General features: G+C 43.5%; 1 protein-coding gene across 1 annotated transcript; it reads right to left on the bottom strand.

Annotated features, from left to right (window-relative positions):
- Window positions 1-4,599: 4,599 nt before the first annotated feature.
- Window positions 4,600-10,545, bottom strand: ndufb3 (NADH:ubiquinone oxidoreductase subunit B3). Its single transcript, XM_033024472.1, has 2 exons — window positions 10,386-10,545; window positions 4,600-4,895 (listed from the first exon to the last, which is right to left on the bottom strand). Exons 1-2 carry the CDS (start codon window positions 10,496-10,498, stop codon window positions 4,739-4,741), a joined length of 270 nt encoding a protein of 89 aa, XP_032880363.1. The 5' UTR covers window positions 10,499-10,545; the 3' UTR covers window positions 4,600-4,738.
- Window positions 10,546-17,702: the final 7,157 nt, after the last annotated feature.

Raw genomic sequence — 17,702 nt, 5'->3', positions numbered from 1 at the left:
TTCACATATCTATATATGTGAAAAGAAAGAGATTAGTTAAAACAAATGTAGGTCCCTTGCAGTCAGAAACAGGTGAGTTGATCATGGGGAACAAGGATATGGCGGACCAATTGAATAACTACTTTGGTTCCGTCTTCACTAAGGAAGACATAAATAATCTGCCGGAAATAGCAGGGGACCGCGGGTCAAAGGAGTTGGAGGAATTGAGTGAAATCCAGGTTAGCCGGGAAGTGGTGTTGGGTAAATTGAATGGATTAAAGGCCGATAATTCCCCAGGGCCAGATAGGCTGCATCCCAGAGTACTTAAGGAAGTAGCTCCAGAAATAGTGGATGCATTAGTAATAATCTTTCAAAACTCTTTAGATTCTGGAGTAGTTCCTGAGGATTGGCGGGTAGCAAACGTAACCCCACTTTTTAAGAAGGGAGGGAGAGAGAAAACGGGGAATTACAGACCAGTTAGTCTAACATCGGTAGTGGGGAAACTGCTTAGAGTCAGTTATTAAAGATGGGATAGCAGCACATTTGGAAAGTGGTGAAATCATTGGACAAAGTCAGCATGGATTTACAAAAGGTAAATCATGTCTGACGAATCTTATAGAATTCTTCGAGGATGTAACTAGTAGCGTGGATAGGGGAGAACCAGTGGATGTGGTGTATCTGGACTTCCAGAAGGCTTTCGACTAAGGTCCCACATAAGAGATTAGTATACAAACTTAAAGCACACGGCATTGGGGGTTCAGTATTGATGTGGATAGAGAACTGGCTGGCAAACAGGAAGCAAAGAGTAGGAGTAAACGGATCCTTTTCACAATGGCAGGCAGTGACTAGTGGGGTACCGCTAGGCTCAGTGCTGGGACCCCAGCTATTTACAATATATATTAATATCTGGATGAGGGAATTGAAGGCAATATCTCCAAGTTTGCGGATGACACTAAGCTGGGGGGCAGGGTTAGCTGTGAGGAGGATGCTAGGAGACTGCAAGGTGACTTGGATAGGCTGGGTGAAGTGGGCAAATGTTTGGCTGATGCAGTATAATGTGGATAAATGTGAGGTTATCCATTTTGGTGGCAAAAACAGGAAAGCAGACTATTATCTAAATGGTGGCCGACTAGGAAAAGGGGAGATGCAGCGAGACCTGGGTGTCATGGTACACCAGTCATTGAAAGTGGGCATGCAGGTGCAGCAGGCAGTGAAGAAAGCGAATGGTATGTTAGCTTTCATAGCAAAAGGATTTGAGTATAGGAGCAGGGAGGTTCTACTGCAGTTGTACAGGGTCTTGGTGAGACCACACCTGGAGTATTGAGTACAGATTTGGTCTCCAAATCTGAGGAAGGACATTATTGCCATAGAGGGAGTGCAGAGAAGGTTCACCAGACTGATTCCTGGGATGTCAGGACTGTCTTATGAAGAAAGACTGGATAGACTTGGTTTATACTCTCTAGAATTTAGGAGATTGAGAGGGGATCTTATAGAAACTTACAAAATTCTTAAGGGGTTGGACAGGCTAGATGCAGGAAGATTGCTCCCGATGTTGGGGAAGTCCAGGACAAGGGGTCACAGCTTAAGGATAAGGGGGAAATCCTTTAAAACCGAGATGAGAAGAACTTTTTTCACACAGAGAGTGGTTAATCTCTGGAACTCTCTGCCACAGAGGGTAGTCGAGGCCAGTTCATTGGCTATATTTAAGAGGGAGTTAGATGTGGCCCTTGTGGCTAAGGGGATCAGAGGGTATGGAGAGAAGGCAGGTACGGGATACTGAGTTGGATGATCAGCCATGATCATATTGAATGGCGGTGCAGGCTCGAAGGGCCGAATGGCCTACTCCTGCACCTAATTTCTATGTTTCTATTAAATGTGTTTCACATCTCTAACTGCCAAATTGGGATTACTCATCTCGCAACAATCACTGTGCCATCACCAAACCATCAAACATGAGCAATAGAAATTAGCAAAATGCTGAGCTTCATCCTTAATAGAAGGAGTATTTTGTAAAACTGGATTCTGTGCCACTTACAGCAGGAGAGATTCAAGTTATTGAGTTTTGGAGCTTGAGTACAGCTGATGTCTGTAATTCATCTGCAAGGTGAGTGTAACTGCCAGGACACTGGGGGTTAACGTAAGAAAATAGAACTTGCATATCTCCTTGGGTCAAGATTGGAATTTTCAGAGACATGGAAGTTGAAAAATGGCATCGGAATGTGGGGACCCGGTGCTGATCCAGCAGAGGATCTATTGTACTTGTGTATAGCATGATTTGACTGGAGATTGTAACCTTCATGTCGACCGCCCTGTTTCGACAAATACAATCAACCTGGTATGCACAATCAAATAGAACAAGTTGTCCTACAAATTTAGGGTGTGCACGCCATACGCAAGAAGAGGAAGAAGAAAAGACTGGATAGCACGCTGAACAAGCACATCAATGTATATACTCTTGATAATAAATAAATAAACTAGCTAACTCATGAATTTCAGGAGGTAATCATTCCGCAGCTTGAAACAGGGCAATCAAACAGGCATTGCTTAATTGCCCGAGCAGACAAATGAAACAGATTCACTGTTTCTGGAGACCCTTGAGAGAGAAGAGGGAATAGGCAATATTGTCAATTAGGAAATAAGCAGTTATGGGAAGGGGTAATATGTTTTTTAAAGAATCAGATGGATTTAAAACAGAATCCAAAAAGGAGACATTAACAGAATTGTGAATCCAGCACCTTATTATTAACTTTAAAAACAAGTTTTTTCATTTCCTTTTATACAGTAGGTATAAAAGGAAATGAAAACATAATTCTTATATTACATTCAGGAGATCATTCACAGTATGTAGCAAGCTTAACAAGATAATAGACAATAGGTGCAGGAGTAGACCATTCGGCCCTTCGAGCCAGCACCACCATTCACTGTGATATCCACAATCAGTACCCCATTCCTGCCTTTTCCCATATCCCTTGACTCCGTTATCTTTAAAAGCTCTATCTAACTCTCGCTTGAAAGCATCCAGAGAATCGGCCTCCATTGCCTTCTGAGGCAGAGAATTTCACAGATTCACAACTCTCTGGGTGAAGAAGTTTTTCCTCATCTCCATTCTAAATGGCCTACTCCTTATTCTTAAACTGTGGCCCCTGGTTCTGGATTCCCCCGACATCGGGAACATGTTTCCTGCCACTAGCGTGTCCAATCCCTTAATAATCTTATATGTTTCAATAAGATCCCCTCATCCTTCTAAATTCCAGTGTATACAAGCCCAGTCACTCCAATCTTTCAACATTACAGTCCCGCCATCCTGGGAATTAACCTCATGAACCTACGCTGCACTCCTTCAATAGTAAGAATGTCCTTCCTCAAAGTTGGAGACCAAAGCTGCACACAATAGTCCAGGTGTAGTCTCACCAGGGCCCTGTACAACTGCAGAAGGACCTCTTTGCTCCTATGCTCAACTCCTCTTGTTATGAAGATTATGAATGCAACTCAGGATTTGTTTTCTGATAATGAAGCTAGAAAAAGGGAGGTTGGGGGGGGGGAATCAGTGGTAGCACACTTTGTGTTAATGATCATTATTCAGTTAGATTCAGCATAGCTATGAAAACGAGACCAAAAAAATGGCATAACATTTTTTAATTGGGCCAAATCAGTTTTACAATGGTTTGGGAACAACTCTACCTAAGATTAGAAGAAATTGAATAGAGTTAAAGATGTAGCCTATGACTCCATCTACACTTGGCACGGCCTCAGAAAAGAAGCCAGCATTATCAAAGATTTGTTCAATCCTGGCCCTGTTTCTTGTCCGATAGCAGGCACAGAAGCTTGAAAATATGCATGACCAGACTCAGGAACATCTTCCCCTCTGTTATCAACCTTCTGAATGGTCCTTCCATAAGTTAGGATACTGTTCGATTCAACATTGTGGGCATTGGACTTTGTCCATGGAACTGATGCGTTACCATACTAAGAACTATATTCTGCACTCTGTTCTTCCCCATTGCTCTATATATTGTACTTGAGTTTGACATTGTATTTATGTATAGTACATCTGATCTGTTTAGATAGTAAGCAAAGCTTTTCACTGTACCTCGGTGTATGTGACAATAATAAACATGTCCCAGTTACACTAGTCCCACCTGCCAGTACTTGGTCCATATCCCTCCAAACCTGTCCTATCCATGTACCTGTCTAACTCTTTCTTAAACGCTGGGATTGTCCCAGCCTCAACTAACTCCTCTGGCAGCTTGTTCCATACACCCCCCACCCTTTGTGTGAAAAAGTCACCCTTCGGATTCCTATTAAATATTTTCCCCTTCACCTTGAGCCTATTTCCTCTGGTCCTAGATTCCCCTACTCTGGGCAAGAGACTGTGCATCTACCCTATCTATTCCTCTCATGATTTTGTACACCTCTATAAGATTGCCCCTCATCCTCCTGCGTCCATGGAATAGAGACCCAGCCTATTCAACCTCTCAACATGGTTAAAGAATAACCAGACAACACAGATGTTGGAGAGTGTCAAGCTCCAACAAAGCTAATCCCCAGCTTCAGGAGGGAACACATGACAGGGAAATCAATGGAGAAGCAGCAGCAAAGAACAAATATCTGAGAACTTGATTGGTAACAGTAGATTGTTTTATTCTTAAAAGGAAGTTTATATCTCATTTCAAATGATAGTTATTTGTTCATCAATCAAGGAAAGTTATGAGGATAACAAAACTTCCAGGAAGTTTCAATGGTTTTAAGAGTCCATTCTCTAATGATGTCCTCCGTTCTTCTTTGGAGATAGTAGTGCATATTCCACACCCAAAGCTACAACAAACGCTGCAAATCCCCATTTGAAGCCTCGAAAGAAAACATCGCTGAAAGTAATTGGTTTAGCAAAGCCTCCACTGTACCGCCAGGCCTCGTTGCTGCAAAGATACAAGGCAACATGGAAAATAGTCAAAAATTAAGTCAGTCTTGGCACAGCTCCATCACATGGTGACATGCGCAAAAGAGTCACTCATTTCAAACACCTACTGAAATCGTAAGTTGCCAATGTGACTATTCCATTTGCGACTAACAGCTCCAACAGATATAAATCACTACTATATAAAAAAACACGGAAAATGCTAGAAACAGTCAACAAGTCTGGCAGCATATGTGGAAAGAATCAGAGCTAATGTTTCAGGACAATGAAAGTGAAAAAACAAGTTAAGGTTACAGAAAGAGATGGACGACAAAGGGAGTATCTCCGAAAAGGTGCAGCTAGAGTTGTGGTGAGGATAGTGTTGATGAGGCCATAGGTTAATGATAGGTTTGTGAGAATCTGAGAGAGAACACAAACACAGCTTATCAGAAAGTTTTAACAGAGAACAAAATTTCAAAAATTACAGGTGAATAGTTAACATTAGATCGGACTAGTTCTGATACAAAGAGAATGTTTGTTCTCTGAAACCGTTGAATATTGAGTTGTGTGATGTACTGTTTCACATGATTTATTATAACAATACAGGAGCCCACGGACAGCAAGGTTAGATTAGGGGTGGTACAGAGAACTGAAGTGAGAGATGTAGAGAAGCTGGGGTTGCACATGCAAACACTCCTCAAAGTGCTCTTGTCATCTACATTTGGTTTCTCCACTATAAGATCTCACAGTGAGCACTGAATACAATACACTAGATTGGAGGAAGTGCAAACAAATCACTGGTTCACTTGAAAGTACTGTTTGGCTCCTGGATAGAATGAAGGGAAGAGGTAAAAAGACAGGTGTTTTATGTCAAGTAGAAAAAAAGATGGAGGAACTGAATGGGTTGGGCAGCATCTGTGGAGGGAATGTGCAGAAATGTTTTAGGTTTGGATACTTTTTCAGACTGGTGGAGTAGACCAGGAAAGAAAGCTGGAAAATAGAGGTGGGGGTGGGGCAAAGCCTGACAAGTGATAGGTGGAAACAGGTGGGAAGTGGCTGATTGGCAGGATGTAGCCTATGACTCCATCTACACTTGGCACGGCCTCAGAAAAGTAAGGTGGAGTAAGAGAGAGGCCAGAAGTGAAAAGGAGACAAAAGGGCATTATATAAGGAAAGAAGAGGAGAAGGGAAATGTAAAGATGGAGGAATATGGGTGGAAATGGGATGGGGGGGGGGGGGGGGGGGAGGGATGATAGAAAGAGGTGGGATGAGGTAAATATGGGATTCAGGGATGGGAAATGAGTGTAAGACGGGAGAATGGAAAACGGTGGAGAGAAATGGGTGGAGGTGGAGACAGGAAAGACGGGAATGCTTGAATTTGAAGAATTCAATGTCCATACCATTGGGTTGTAAGCTACCCAAGTGGAATATGTGGTGCTGTTCTTTTTAACATCCATTATTCTCCTTTCTCCAACTGTAGCCTTTGTCACTTCCCCTACCCAATGCCAATCAACCGCTCCTCACTTCTGTCCACCTACCACATGCCAGGCTTTGTCTCACCCCCACATCTCTTTTTCAGTTTTCCATCTCCAACAGTCTGAAGGAGGGCCTCAATGAGCAACATTGTCTGTCCATTCCCTTCACAGATTCTGCCTGACCCGCTCATTATTAAATTTAACAATTTCACATAACTCGCTTTCTGCTTATAACCATATAACAATTACAGCACGGAAACAGGCCATCTCGACCCTTCTAGTCCGTGCCGAACACGTATTCTCCCCTAGTCCCATATACCTGCGCTCAGACGATAACCCTCCATTCCTTTCCCGTCCATATAACTATCCAATTTATTTTTAAATGATAAAAACGAACCTGCCTCCACCACCTTCACTGGAAGCTCATTCCACACAGCCACCACTCTCTGAGTAAAGAAGTTCCCCCTCATGTTACCCCTAAACTTCTGTCCCTTAATTCTCAAGTCATGTCCCCTTGTTTGAATCGTCCCTACTCTCAGTGGGAAAAGCTTATCCACGTCAACTCTGTCTATCCCTCTCATCATTTTAAAGACCTCTATCAAGTCCCCCCTTAACCTTCTGCGCTGCAAAGAATAAAGCCCTAACTTGTTCCACCTTTCTCTGTAACTTAGTTGCTGAAACCCAGGCAACATTCTAGTAAATCTCCTCTGTACGCTCTCTATTTTGTTGACATCCTTCCTATAATTAGGCGATCAAAATTGTACACCATACTCCAGAAGTGGCCTCACCAATGCCTTGTACAATTTTAACATTACATCCCAACTTCTATACTCAATGCTCTGATTTATAAAGGCCAGCACACCAAAAGCTTTCTTTACCACCCTATCTACATGAGATTCCACTTTCAGGGAACTGTGCAGTTATTCCCAGATCCCTCTGTTCACCTGCATTCTTCAATTCCCTACCATTTACCATGTACGTCCTATTTTGATTTGTCCTGCCAAGATGTAGCACCTCACACTTATCAGCATTAAACTCCATCTGCCATCTTTCAGCCCACTCTTCCAACTGGCATAAATCTCTCTGTAGACTTTGAAAATCTATTTCATTATCCACAACCCCACCTATCTTAGTATCATCTGCATACTTACTAATCCAATTTACCACACCATCATCCAGATCATTGATGTACATGACAAACAACAGTGGACCCAACACAGATCCCTGTGGCACCCCACTCGTCACTGGCCTCCAACCTGACAAACAACCATCCACCATCACTCTCTGGCATCTCCCATTCAGCCACTGTTGAATCCATCTTGCTACTCCACCATTAATACCCAACAATTGAACCTTCTTAACCAACCTTCCGTGAGGAACCTTGTCAAAGGCCTTACTGAAGTCCATATATACAACATCCACTGCTTTACCCTCATCAATTTCCCGAGTAACCTCTTCAAAAAATTCAAGAAGATTAGTCAAACATGACCTTCCAGGCACAAATCCATGTTGACTGTTCCTAATCAGACCCTGTTTATCCAGATGCTTATATATATTATCTCTAAGTATCCTTTCCATTAATTTGCCCACCACTGACGTCAAACTAACAGGTCTATAATTGCTAGGTTTACTCTTAGACCCCTTTTTAAACAATGGAACAACATGCGCAGTACGCCAATCCTCCGGCACTATTCCTATTTCTAATGACATTTGAAATATTTCTGTCATAGCCCCTGCTATTTCTACACTAACTTCCCTCAATGTCCTAGGGAATATCCTGTCCGGACCTGGAGACTTATCCACTTTTATATTTCTCTAAAGTGTCAGTACTTCCTCTTCTTTGAATCTCATAGTTTCCATAGCTACTCTACTTGTTTCCCTTACCTCACATAATTCAATATCCTTCTCCTTGGTGAATACCGAAGAAAAGAAATTGTTCAATATCTTCCCCATCTCTTTTGGCTCTGCAGATAGCTGTCTACTCTGACTCTCTAATGGACCAATTTTATCCCTCGTTATCCTTTTGCTATTAATATATCTGTAGAAACCCTTTGGATTTAATTTCACCTTACTTGCCAAAGCAACCTCATATCTGCTTGCATCAGAACTAGTTATGTCTACTGCAGGTCATCCATCCGTGAAAAAAATCTGGGAAATCACTACTCCTGCCTGAGTTGGTAACTCTTTATTAACACCATCTGATATGCTGGGTGTTTCCAACAGAATCAATCTGTATTTCCCAGCTATTACATGTTAATTTATGTTCTCTCTCACCATCTTCAATCTAAATAAAATTAGATGGCTCATTAACATCCTGGCCTCACCATATCAAATATACTCTATAAATTGGACAGCTATATGGACTGTTAGGGTTTAGGGTAAAATGCAGGTAAATGGGACCAGCCCAGAATGCCAACTTGGTTGGCATGGATACATTCAGCCGAAGGGCCTGTTTCCATGCTGTACAGCTCTATCACTCAATGATACTTCCTTTTTCCGATCTAATGCAACCCACCTGTCACTGTAAATTTTTTTTAAACCTGTTTTATTTCTTCCCCGATTTTTACATAGGGTCTTTAACCTGAAACATTAAATGAATTTCCTTATCAACTGATACTGCCAGACCAAGAGTGTCTGTAGTATTTTGTTTTTAAATTAAATTGGGATTAATTTAAATCATCAATGAGTGGCTGATCTCAGTTGGAGAATCAAAACAGGGAATGACAATTTATCCTTTTTATTCCTGTTCAAGACCCTGCATGGCCATGGCATGGTCACAACTGAACTCCAGTGTTCCATATGTGAGCTGATAACATTTTCTCTAAAGTATTATTCCCATGCTTGCCATCTCATGCCTCAGGTATGCAAGCACAAATCAGATCCAGAGTCTCCTAAAATAGACACAAGAAGCTGGTGTAACTCAATGGGTCAGACAGCATCTCTGGAGAAAAGGAATAGGTGACCTTTCGGGTCAAAATGTCACCTATTCCTTTTCTCCAGAGATGCTCTCTGGCCCGCTGAGTTACTTCAGCTTTTTGTGTCTATTTTCGGTTTAAACCAACATCTGCAGTTCCTTGCTACACATCTAGAGTCTCCTCGGTGGTCTTTCCGAGGGAAAGTGACAGCAACTGTTTGGGCAGTGAGTTTGGCTCTCTAATCGGGTTGAAACTCTTCTTTAGACATTCATTCAGACATTGTCTGAAGAACGGTCTCGACCCGAAACATCACCCTTCCTTCTCTCCAGAAATGCTGCCTCTCCCGCTGAGTTACTCCAGCATTTTGTCTACATTCGATTTAAACCAGGATATGCAGTTCTTTCCTACAAGTTTGGCTCTCTTATTGGCATCACTGGTTCTGGCACCTGATCGGCAATGCAGATGCTGGACAGCTACAACTGCATAGACCAATTCCTTCTCGCAAGAATGATCATCCAAAAATATAGTGGGAAAATAATAGCATAGACACTGCCTAGTTCCTAAGCATAGGACAATGTATGTATTTTGTATTATTACAGGGATTACATGAAAATGTACAATTACAGTGCTGATCTCATAAAACTAAACTGTCCTGATTACTGAAAATAAGGTGACCTGTCTTTGCCGAACTGAATGGTCGGCAATGCCTTGTTTCATAGGCTTGCCTGTCTTCATAACCTGATATACTAGTTTAAAGGGTAGTGTGGACTTTGATAATATACTAAGCAATAGTTAGGCAGAAAAACCCAGACGGTCATCCCCATCTCTCCACCTCCACTATGTCCCCACTCCTTCCTTCACCACCACCTCCTACGTCCATCCAATGGCGGACTGGCCAGGGTGTCAGCTTGCCCGATGGCAAGTGGGCCCCTGATGAAGTGATAGCAAATGATGTCAAGTGGGCCCCTGTTAAATGATAGCATTGTAGTTGTGGGTGGGCCCCCTTTGTCTCCTGGCAACCAATATTTTTAGACCCAGTCCGCTACTGCGTCCATCCATTGCATCTACCCACCTAATCTTCCTTCCCTCCGACCCCGCAACTGCCCCCGCCCCTGCTCTCACCGGGCCCAGGGGTCCCGAAGGCCCCGCCGTGCCAGCCGCTCCTGCACCACCTCCAGCGGGGTGCCCCGCGGGCTCCAGCTCCTGTAGTCCGGCAGCTCGGGTCCGTGTCCCATCGTCGGCGTCCTCCAAATGAACCGGAAGTGCCCGCGCCGCCGGAAGTCTCCGCGCTCTCCCCATCAGTGCGCGTGCGCGGCTGCCCCTGGAGGTGGGTAAGAGGTGGTACTGGCACTCAATGAAGGCATGGAATGGGACTGGGTAAAACCTGGCACTAGGGAGTGGGAGTGGTGTTGTGAAAGGAACTGGGATTCTGCAAAAGCCAGAAATTGGATTTGGACAATTGATGCGACTTGGACAATGGGGGGGGGGGAGTGAAATGCAACATGGAAATGAGGACAAGTTATCGGGAAGTTAAAACATGGGGTGATGGTAGGATATGGTACTTTATTTGTCACATGTACCGAGGTACAGTGAAATTCATATCCTATAGGGGGGTTGCACGAAAGGTCACTGGGTCAGAGGGCTCGACGCACGGAGCCGCTAAATCCATCTGGAGGATACCCGTCACTTCCGGTATATGTTATTAATGCTAAAAACGCGTACTTTCCTACCTGTTAAAAACCGCCAAAATGTAGATTTTTTGCGCTGAAAAAAATTGTGGGAGTCGGGGTAAGTGTGAGAGACATGTACCCAACTTTAGAATTCCAAACGTGAAGCGAAATGAAGGCATAGAGAAGCGAGAACTGAAGGGACAACAGCAGCTAAAGTGCTTGGTAAACATTGGCCGTGCAGATATCGGAATTGAAAATATTGGGAATTATCGTGTTTGCTCACTGCATTTCATCAAGTAAGGCATTATTTGTGTTTATTCTTGATTCGTTTGGTATCTAAAAATTCTCAGAAGTGATAAATTTGGCTGTAAATTTTTCTTCAGATGCGTTTTCATTTTGTATGTAAATACCCACGGAAACCATGGGCGATTAAAAAAATTACAGCCAGATTTATCACTTCTGAAACTTTTTAGATGCCAAAGGAATCAAGAAAAAACACCTTGATGAAATGCAGTGAGAAAACGGCCAATGTTCGCCAAGCACTCTGGCTGTTGTCCCTTCAGCTTTCGCTTCTATCTGCCGTCATTTCTACTCACTTTTGGAATTCTGAAGTAGGCTAAATGTCTCACACGCTTATTTCCATAATTATTTACAGCGCAAAAATTGACAATTTCAGCGGGTTTTAACGGGCCCACTACGCTGGAAACAATGGTAAGTGCCTACCTGCAGTTCATCGCGTGTAATCCATTTGGAGTAGCGTAGCAACATTACGGGTCATGGGTCGTGACCCGACTGCCGTGAAACCTCCCTATACTGTTCAGTACAAGTATCATTATACATAAGCATGTAGATATATATTAGATCTCAGATACAGTTCAATTTTAACTGGGGGACAAGCGTCACTTCCGGTACATGTTAGTGGATGGGAAAACACGCACTTTCACACCCGTTAAAAACATCGAAAACGGCCAGTTTTTGAGCTGCAATTAAGTGAGCCGGTCGGGGTGACCGTGAGGAACAGCTACCTAAATTTACAGTCCAAAAAAAAGATAGAAACTAAGGTAAATACAAGAGGGTTCTCAGGTGGGTTTTAACATGCAAAATGAACACGCTTCTGAAGCTCCATTTTTATATTTAAATAATCGTAAACTCTCAATGCGTTTGGAAATCAATTTTACTCAGATGCAAGTTTACGATTATTTAAATGGTAAATGGAGCTTCAGAAGCGTTTTCATTTTGCATGTTAAAACCCACCTGAGAACCATGGGCGATTTTGCAATTTTACTGACGGGTTTCTAACTTTTAATACTTTTCATATAACAAATGAATAAAGATAACAAAGTCAATAATGCCACTTTTGATGAAATGCAGCGAGCAAACGCGATAATTCCCGATATTTTGGATCTTTAAATCTCCACGAAAAATGTCGGCAATCAACTTCCGCCGTTTTTACACCTTCAGCTCCCTCTTGTATTTACCTTAGTTTCTATCTTTTTTTTGGACGGTAAATTTAGGTAGCTGTTCCTCACGGTCACCCCGACCGGCTCACTTAATTGCAGCTCAAAAACTGGCCGTTTTCGATGTTTTTAACGGGTGTGAAAGTGCGTGTTTTCCCATCCACTAACATGTACCGGAAGTGACGCTTGTCCCCCAGTTAAAATTTTCGGTCACGTGAGTGGGGATTTACGCTCCAGTGACCTTTCGTGAAATCACCCTATGCCGGAGTTGGGCTGCAGGGAAAATGCTGGGAACTATAGGCCGATGAGCATAACATCTGTAGTTGGAAAATTACTAGAGAGTATTTTGCGTGATAGGGTATACAGGCATTTGGATGGGCAAGGGTGATTAGGGATAGTCAGCATGGTTTTATACGAGGGAGGTCGTGTCTCACAAATCTATTTGAAGACGTGACCAAAAAGGTCGATGAGGGCAGAGCTGTAGATGTGTACATGGATTTCAGTAAGGCATTCGACAAGGTTCCACATGGTAGGCTGCTCTGGAAGGTTAGATCGCATGGGATCCAAGGAGAGATTGTTGAATGGATAGCAAATTTGCTCCATGGAAGGAAGCAGAAGGTGATGGTGGAAGGTTGCTTCTCGGACTGGAGGCCTGTGTGCCTCAGGGTTCGGTGCTGGGCCTGCTACTGCTTATCATCTACATCAATGATTTGCATGAGAACATACAGGGCAAGATTAGCAAGTTTGCTGGTGATACAAAAGTGAGTGGTTTTGCAGATAGTGAAGATGGTTGGGAAAGATTGCAGCAGGATCTGGATCGATTGGCCAGGTGGGCGGAGGAATGGTTGATGGAATTTAATACAGAGAAGTGTGAGGTGTTTCATTTTGGGACGTCGAACAAGGGCAGGACCTACACAGTAAATGGTAGGCCTCGAGGTAATGTTGTAAAGCAGAGAGATCTAGGAGTACGGGTGCATGGTTCCTTGAAGGTCAAGTCGCAGGTAGATAATGTGGTCAAAAAGGCTTTTGGCACTTTGGCCTTCATCAGTCAGAGTATTGAGTAAAGATGTTGGGAGGTCATGATGCATTTGTATAAGACGTTAGTGAGACCGCAATTAGAATATTATGTTCAGTTCTGGACACAATGTTATAGGAAAGATATTGTCAAGCTTGAAAGGGTTCAGAAAAGATTTACAAGGATGTTTTCAGGACTAGAGGGTGTGTGCTATAGGGAGAGGTTGAGTAGGCTGGGTCTCTATTCCCTGGAGTGCAGGAGGATGAGGGGAGATCTTATAGAGGTGAACAAAATCATGCGAGGAATAGATTGGGTAGATACACAGAGTCTCTTGCCCAGAATAGGGGAATCGCGGATCAGAAGAAATGGGTTCAAGGTGAAGGGGAATAGATTTAATAGGAATCCGAGGGGTAAATTTTTTCACACAAAGGGTGGTGGGTGTATGGAACAAGCTGCCAGAGGAGGTAGTTGAGGCTGGAACTATCCCATAGTTTCAGAAAAAGTTAGACGGGTACCTGGATAGGACAGGTTTGGAGGGATATGGACCAAGTGCAGGCAAGTGGGACTAGTGTAACTGGGACATTGTTGGCTGGTGTGGGCAAGTTGGGCTGAAGGGCCTGTTCCACATTATATCACTCTATGTCTCTATGACTCTATGAGTAGTACAGTAATGCAGTATACAGCGTCGCCAGTTTGGCGCCATTTTGAAGTCCCAGTTGTTGTAAGTACAGGGATCTTGATCTGACTATGATGGTCCGTAAAGCCTTTGAATAGGATGCAAATGGATTAAGAAGTGAGAACGAGACAGTGGATCAGATTGTGGTAGGAAATGGTGACATTAAGTGCCTTACTTAATACCAGATGCTCTCTATTATTGTAAATTCCAAATCATTTTGAAATTTACTGCATATTCCTAACATTTTTGAGAGGATGTTGATAAAACACTGCATTCTGAGCATGAAGGGTACTTCCATTTTGTTAATATGAGTTATCACCAACAATTCCCATGAAGCTCACCACCATCCAGGCTAAATCAGCCCATTCATTGAGCAACCCATCCACCACCCTGATCATTCATTCTCACCACTGGGGCACAGTGGGTGCAATGTGTACTTTCTCCCAAATGGATTATAGTATGTACTTCAAATTAGATGTGGATAAGTCAACTGTGTGGGCAACAATGGGGGCAAATAGGGATTAATGTAGATAAACGTAGTTACCTTTTAGGAAGAATAGAAAAGCAGAATATATTTCAGAAGCCTAACAATCATTAAATGTTGTTCAAAGAGGTTTCCGTATCCTAACTTGTGACTCACCGATAGTTAGTGTGCAGATACAGTCAGCTAAAGGACTTTTCCAAACATTTGAGACTGATGCATGAATGGTCCTTCAACTAATTTAAATGGTTCATCGCATCCTTTTCACATAAATGTTTTGCCGCTCTGGTCTACATTCTCCAAAATGTCAAAGAATGGAGGTAAACACTGAGATATAACAAAGTAAGGGATTTTGATGATGGATATTGAGGTTGTTTCCCTTGCCTGGTGAGTCTAGAACTAGTGGAATTGCCAAGAAAAGGGGGATGAAGATCAAGAGGAATTTCTTCACTCAGAGGGTTGTAAATCTTTGGAATCTCCACCTCAAAGGGGAGCCAGTGTTCAGTTATTGAGCATGTTCAAAGCTGAGATTGATGGACGTTTGGAATACCTCAAGTAGGAAATGGGTTGAAGTAGGATGATAAGGGGGTTGTTTGACAAACTTCTCTTAATACTTTCATCTTACCCAAGGCAGATCATGTTGCTTTACAATTATCATTGATTTATCTAAGTGGTATTCCACATTTTGTTCATGAACTGAATATCTTGTGTATTTCCTTGTGCATGATTCCATTAGACTAAAAAGAGTAAAAATTGCAACCCAACTAAAACCAGCATACAAACCAACTTCAACAGAGAGAAACTGACCCAACACCAGAACACCATAGCCGACACCCAAACTATCCTTAACATTAAAGATGCGATGTGTAGGAAGGAATTGCAGATGCTGGTTTAAATCGAAGATAGACACAAATAGCTTGAGTAAATCAACGGGTCAGACAGAGGGTCTCTGGATGCTTTCAAGAGAGAGCTAGATAGGGCTTAAAAATAGCGGAGTCAGGGGATATGGGGAGAAGGCAGGAATGAGGTACTGATTGTGGATGATCAGCCATGATCACATTGAATGGCGGTGCTGGCTCAAAGGGCGAAATGGCCTGCTCCTGCGTCTATTGTCTATTGACAGACAGACAGAGTATAGAAGTTGGAAGGTCATGTTGCAGTTGTATAAGACGTTGGTGAGTCCGCATTTACAGTATTGTGTTCAATTCCATGTTATTGGAAAGATGTCAAGCTGGAAAGGGTACAGAGAAGATATACGAGGATGTTGCCAGGACTAGAGGGTCTGAGCTATAGGGAGAGGTTGAGTAGAGTCATGGAGTGATACAGTGATACAGTCAAACCTGCCCACACCGGCCAACATGTCCCAGTTACACTAGTCCCACCTACCTGTGTTTGGTCATATCCCTCCTAACTTGTCCTATCCATGTACTTGTCTAACTGTAGGCTGAGGACTATTCCCTGGAGCACAGGAGGATGAGGGGTGATCTTATAGAGGTGTATAAAATCATGAGAGAAATAGATCGGGTAGATGCACAGAGTTTCTTGCCCCAAGTAGGTGAATCGAGGATCAAAGGACATAGGTTTAAGGTGAAGGAGAAAAGATTTAATAGGAATCTGAGGGGTATCTTTTCACACAAAGGGTGGTGGGTGTATGAAACAAGCTGCCAGATGAGGTAGTTGAGGCTGGGACTATCCCAACATTTAAGAAACAGTTAGACAGGTGCATGTACCAAACACAGCAGGTGGGACAAGTGTAGCTAGGACATGTGGGCCGGTGTGGACAAGTTGGGCCGAAGGGCCTGTTTCCACATTGTATCGCTCTATGACTATGACAGCATCTCTGGAGAAAGGGAATAGGTGATGTTTAGGGTCGAGACCCTTCTTCAGACTGTAGTAAAGATGAGGGAAACATAGAAAATATGTGCAGGAGGAGCCCAGGAGGAGCCCATTCGGCTCTTCGAGCCAACCTGTCCCAGAGGGAGTAGGGGCCTGGAAAGCGGAAGTCATTTAAGAGACAAAGGGCATGTGAGGTATCTTGGACAAAGGTCGGGAGGGGGTGGGGGTGATAGGATGGAGTTGAGGTATGTGGAAATGATTTCAGTGGGGCAGGAGCAGAACGAAACAATGGGTCTGTCAGGGCAGTTGTGTTTAGGGATTTTTGGGAGAAGGTAAAACAGGGCCGTGTAAGCCTGATAAGATGTTGTGTGATCAAATGTCATATAACCAAATACTGTGATGCCATCTTATGAATTAATAATTTCCCTGTTTGCTTAGTCTTCCACGATGAATCCATATTTTCCATTGAAATGAACAGTCTACTTACCTTTCAACTGGCCAGAAAATGTGTCCTATTTTAATTCAGCGAGGACAATTGGTATCTGCATGCATATCCTTATCTCTAATTGTGCATCTGAGTTTGGCCTGGTGTCTGGACAATAACAGAAATAAGCTACACAAAAATGCTGGAGAAACTCAGCGGGTGCAGCAGCATCTATGGAGCAAAGGAAATAGGTAACGTTTCGGGCCGAAACCCTTCTTCAGACTGATAGGGGGTGGCAGGGAGAAGGAAGGAAACAAAGGAGGAGGAGGAGCCCGAGGGTTGGGGGATGGGAGGAGACAGCCCGAGGGCTAAGGAAGGGGAGGAGACAGCAAGGGCTAACAAAATTGGGAGAATTCAATGTTCATGCCCGCCGGATGCAGGCTCCCCAAGCGGAATATGATGTGCTGTTCCTCCAATTTCCGGTGTTGCTCACTCTGGCAATGGAGGAGACCCAGGACAGAGAGGTCGGATTGAGAATGGTAGGGGGAGTTGAAGTGCTGAGCCACCGGGAGGTCAGGTAGGTTTTTGCGGACCGAGCGGAGGTGTTCGGCATTTTTGTGTACCTTCGATTTTCCAGCATCTGCAGTTCCTTCTTGAACACAGAAATAAGCTAGTTTGGTATTCCGATTGCGCATGCCTAGGTCATAGGTCACTACAGATAAACATTGGAGGGTGCGGATCTGCTCTGTGTTATCTTTGCTTATCAGATCTTCGTTTCAGTGAGTGCTTTATGCATCATGCTTCATGCTGCTCCGTGGTGTCAGGGCCCGTGGTCGGGGTCCATGGTCGGGTGCCGAGCGCCGGGACGCACACAGGGCGC

This window comes from Amblyraja radiata, chromosome 7 (assembly GCF_010909765.2).
Source record: "Amblyraja radiata isolate CabotCenter1 chromosome 7, sAmbRad1.1.pri, whole genome shotgun sequence".
NCBI lineage: Eukaryota > Metazoa > Chordata > Chondrichthyes > Rajiformes > Rajidae > Amblyraja > Amblyraja radiata.
Note: the sequence above shows the minus strand (reverse complement) of the source record. Positions and strands in the feature narration are given on the sequence as shown.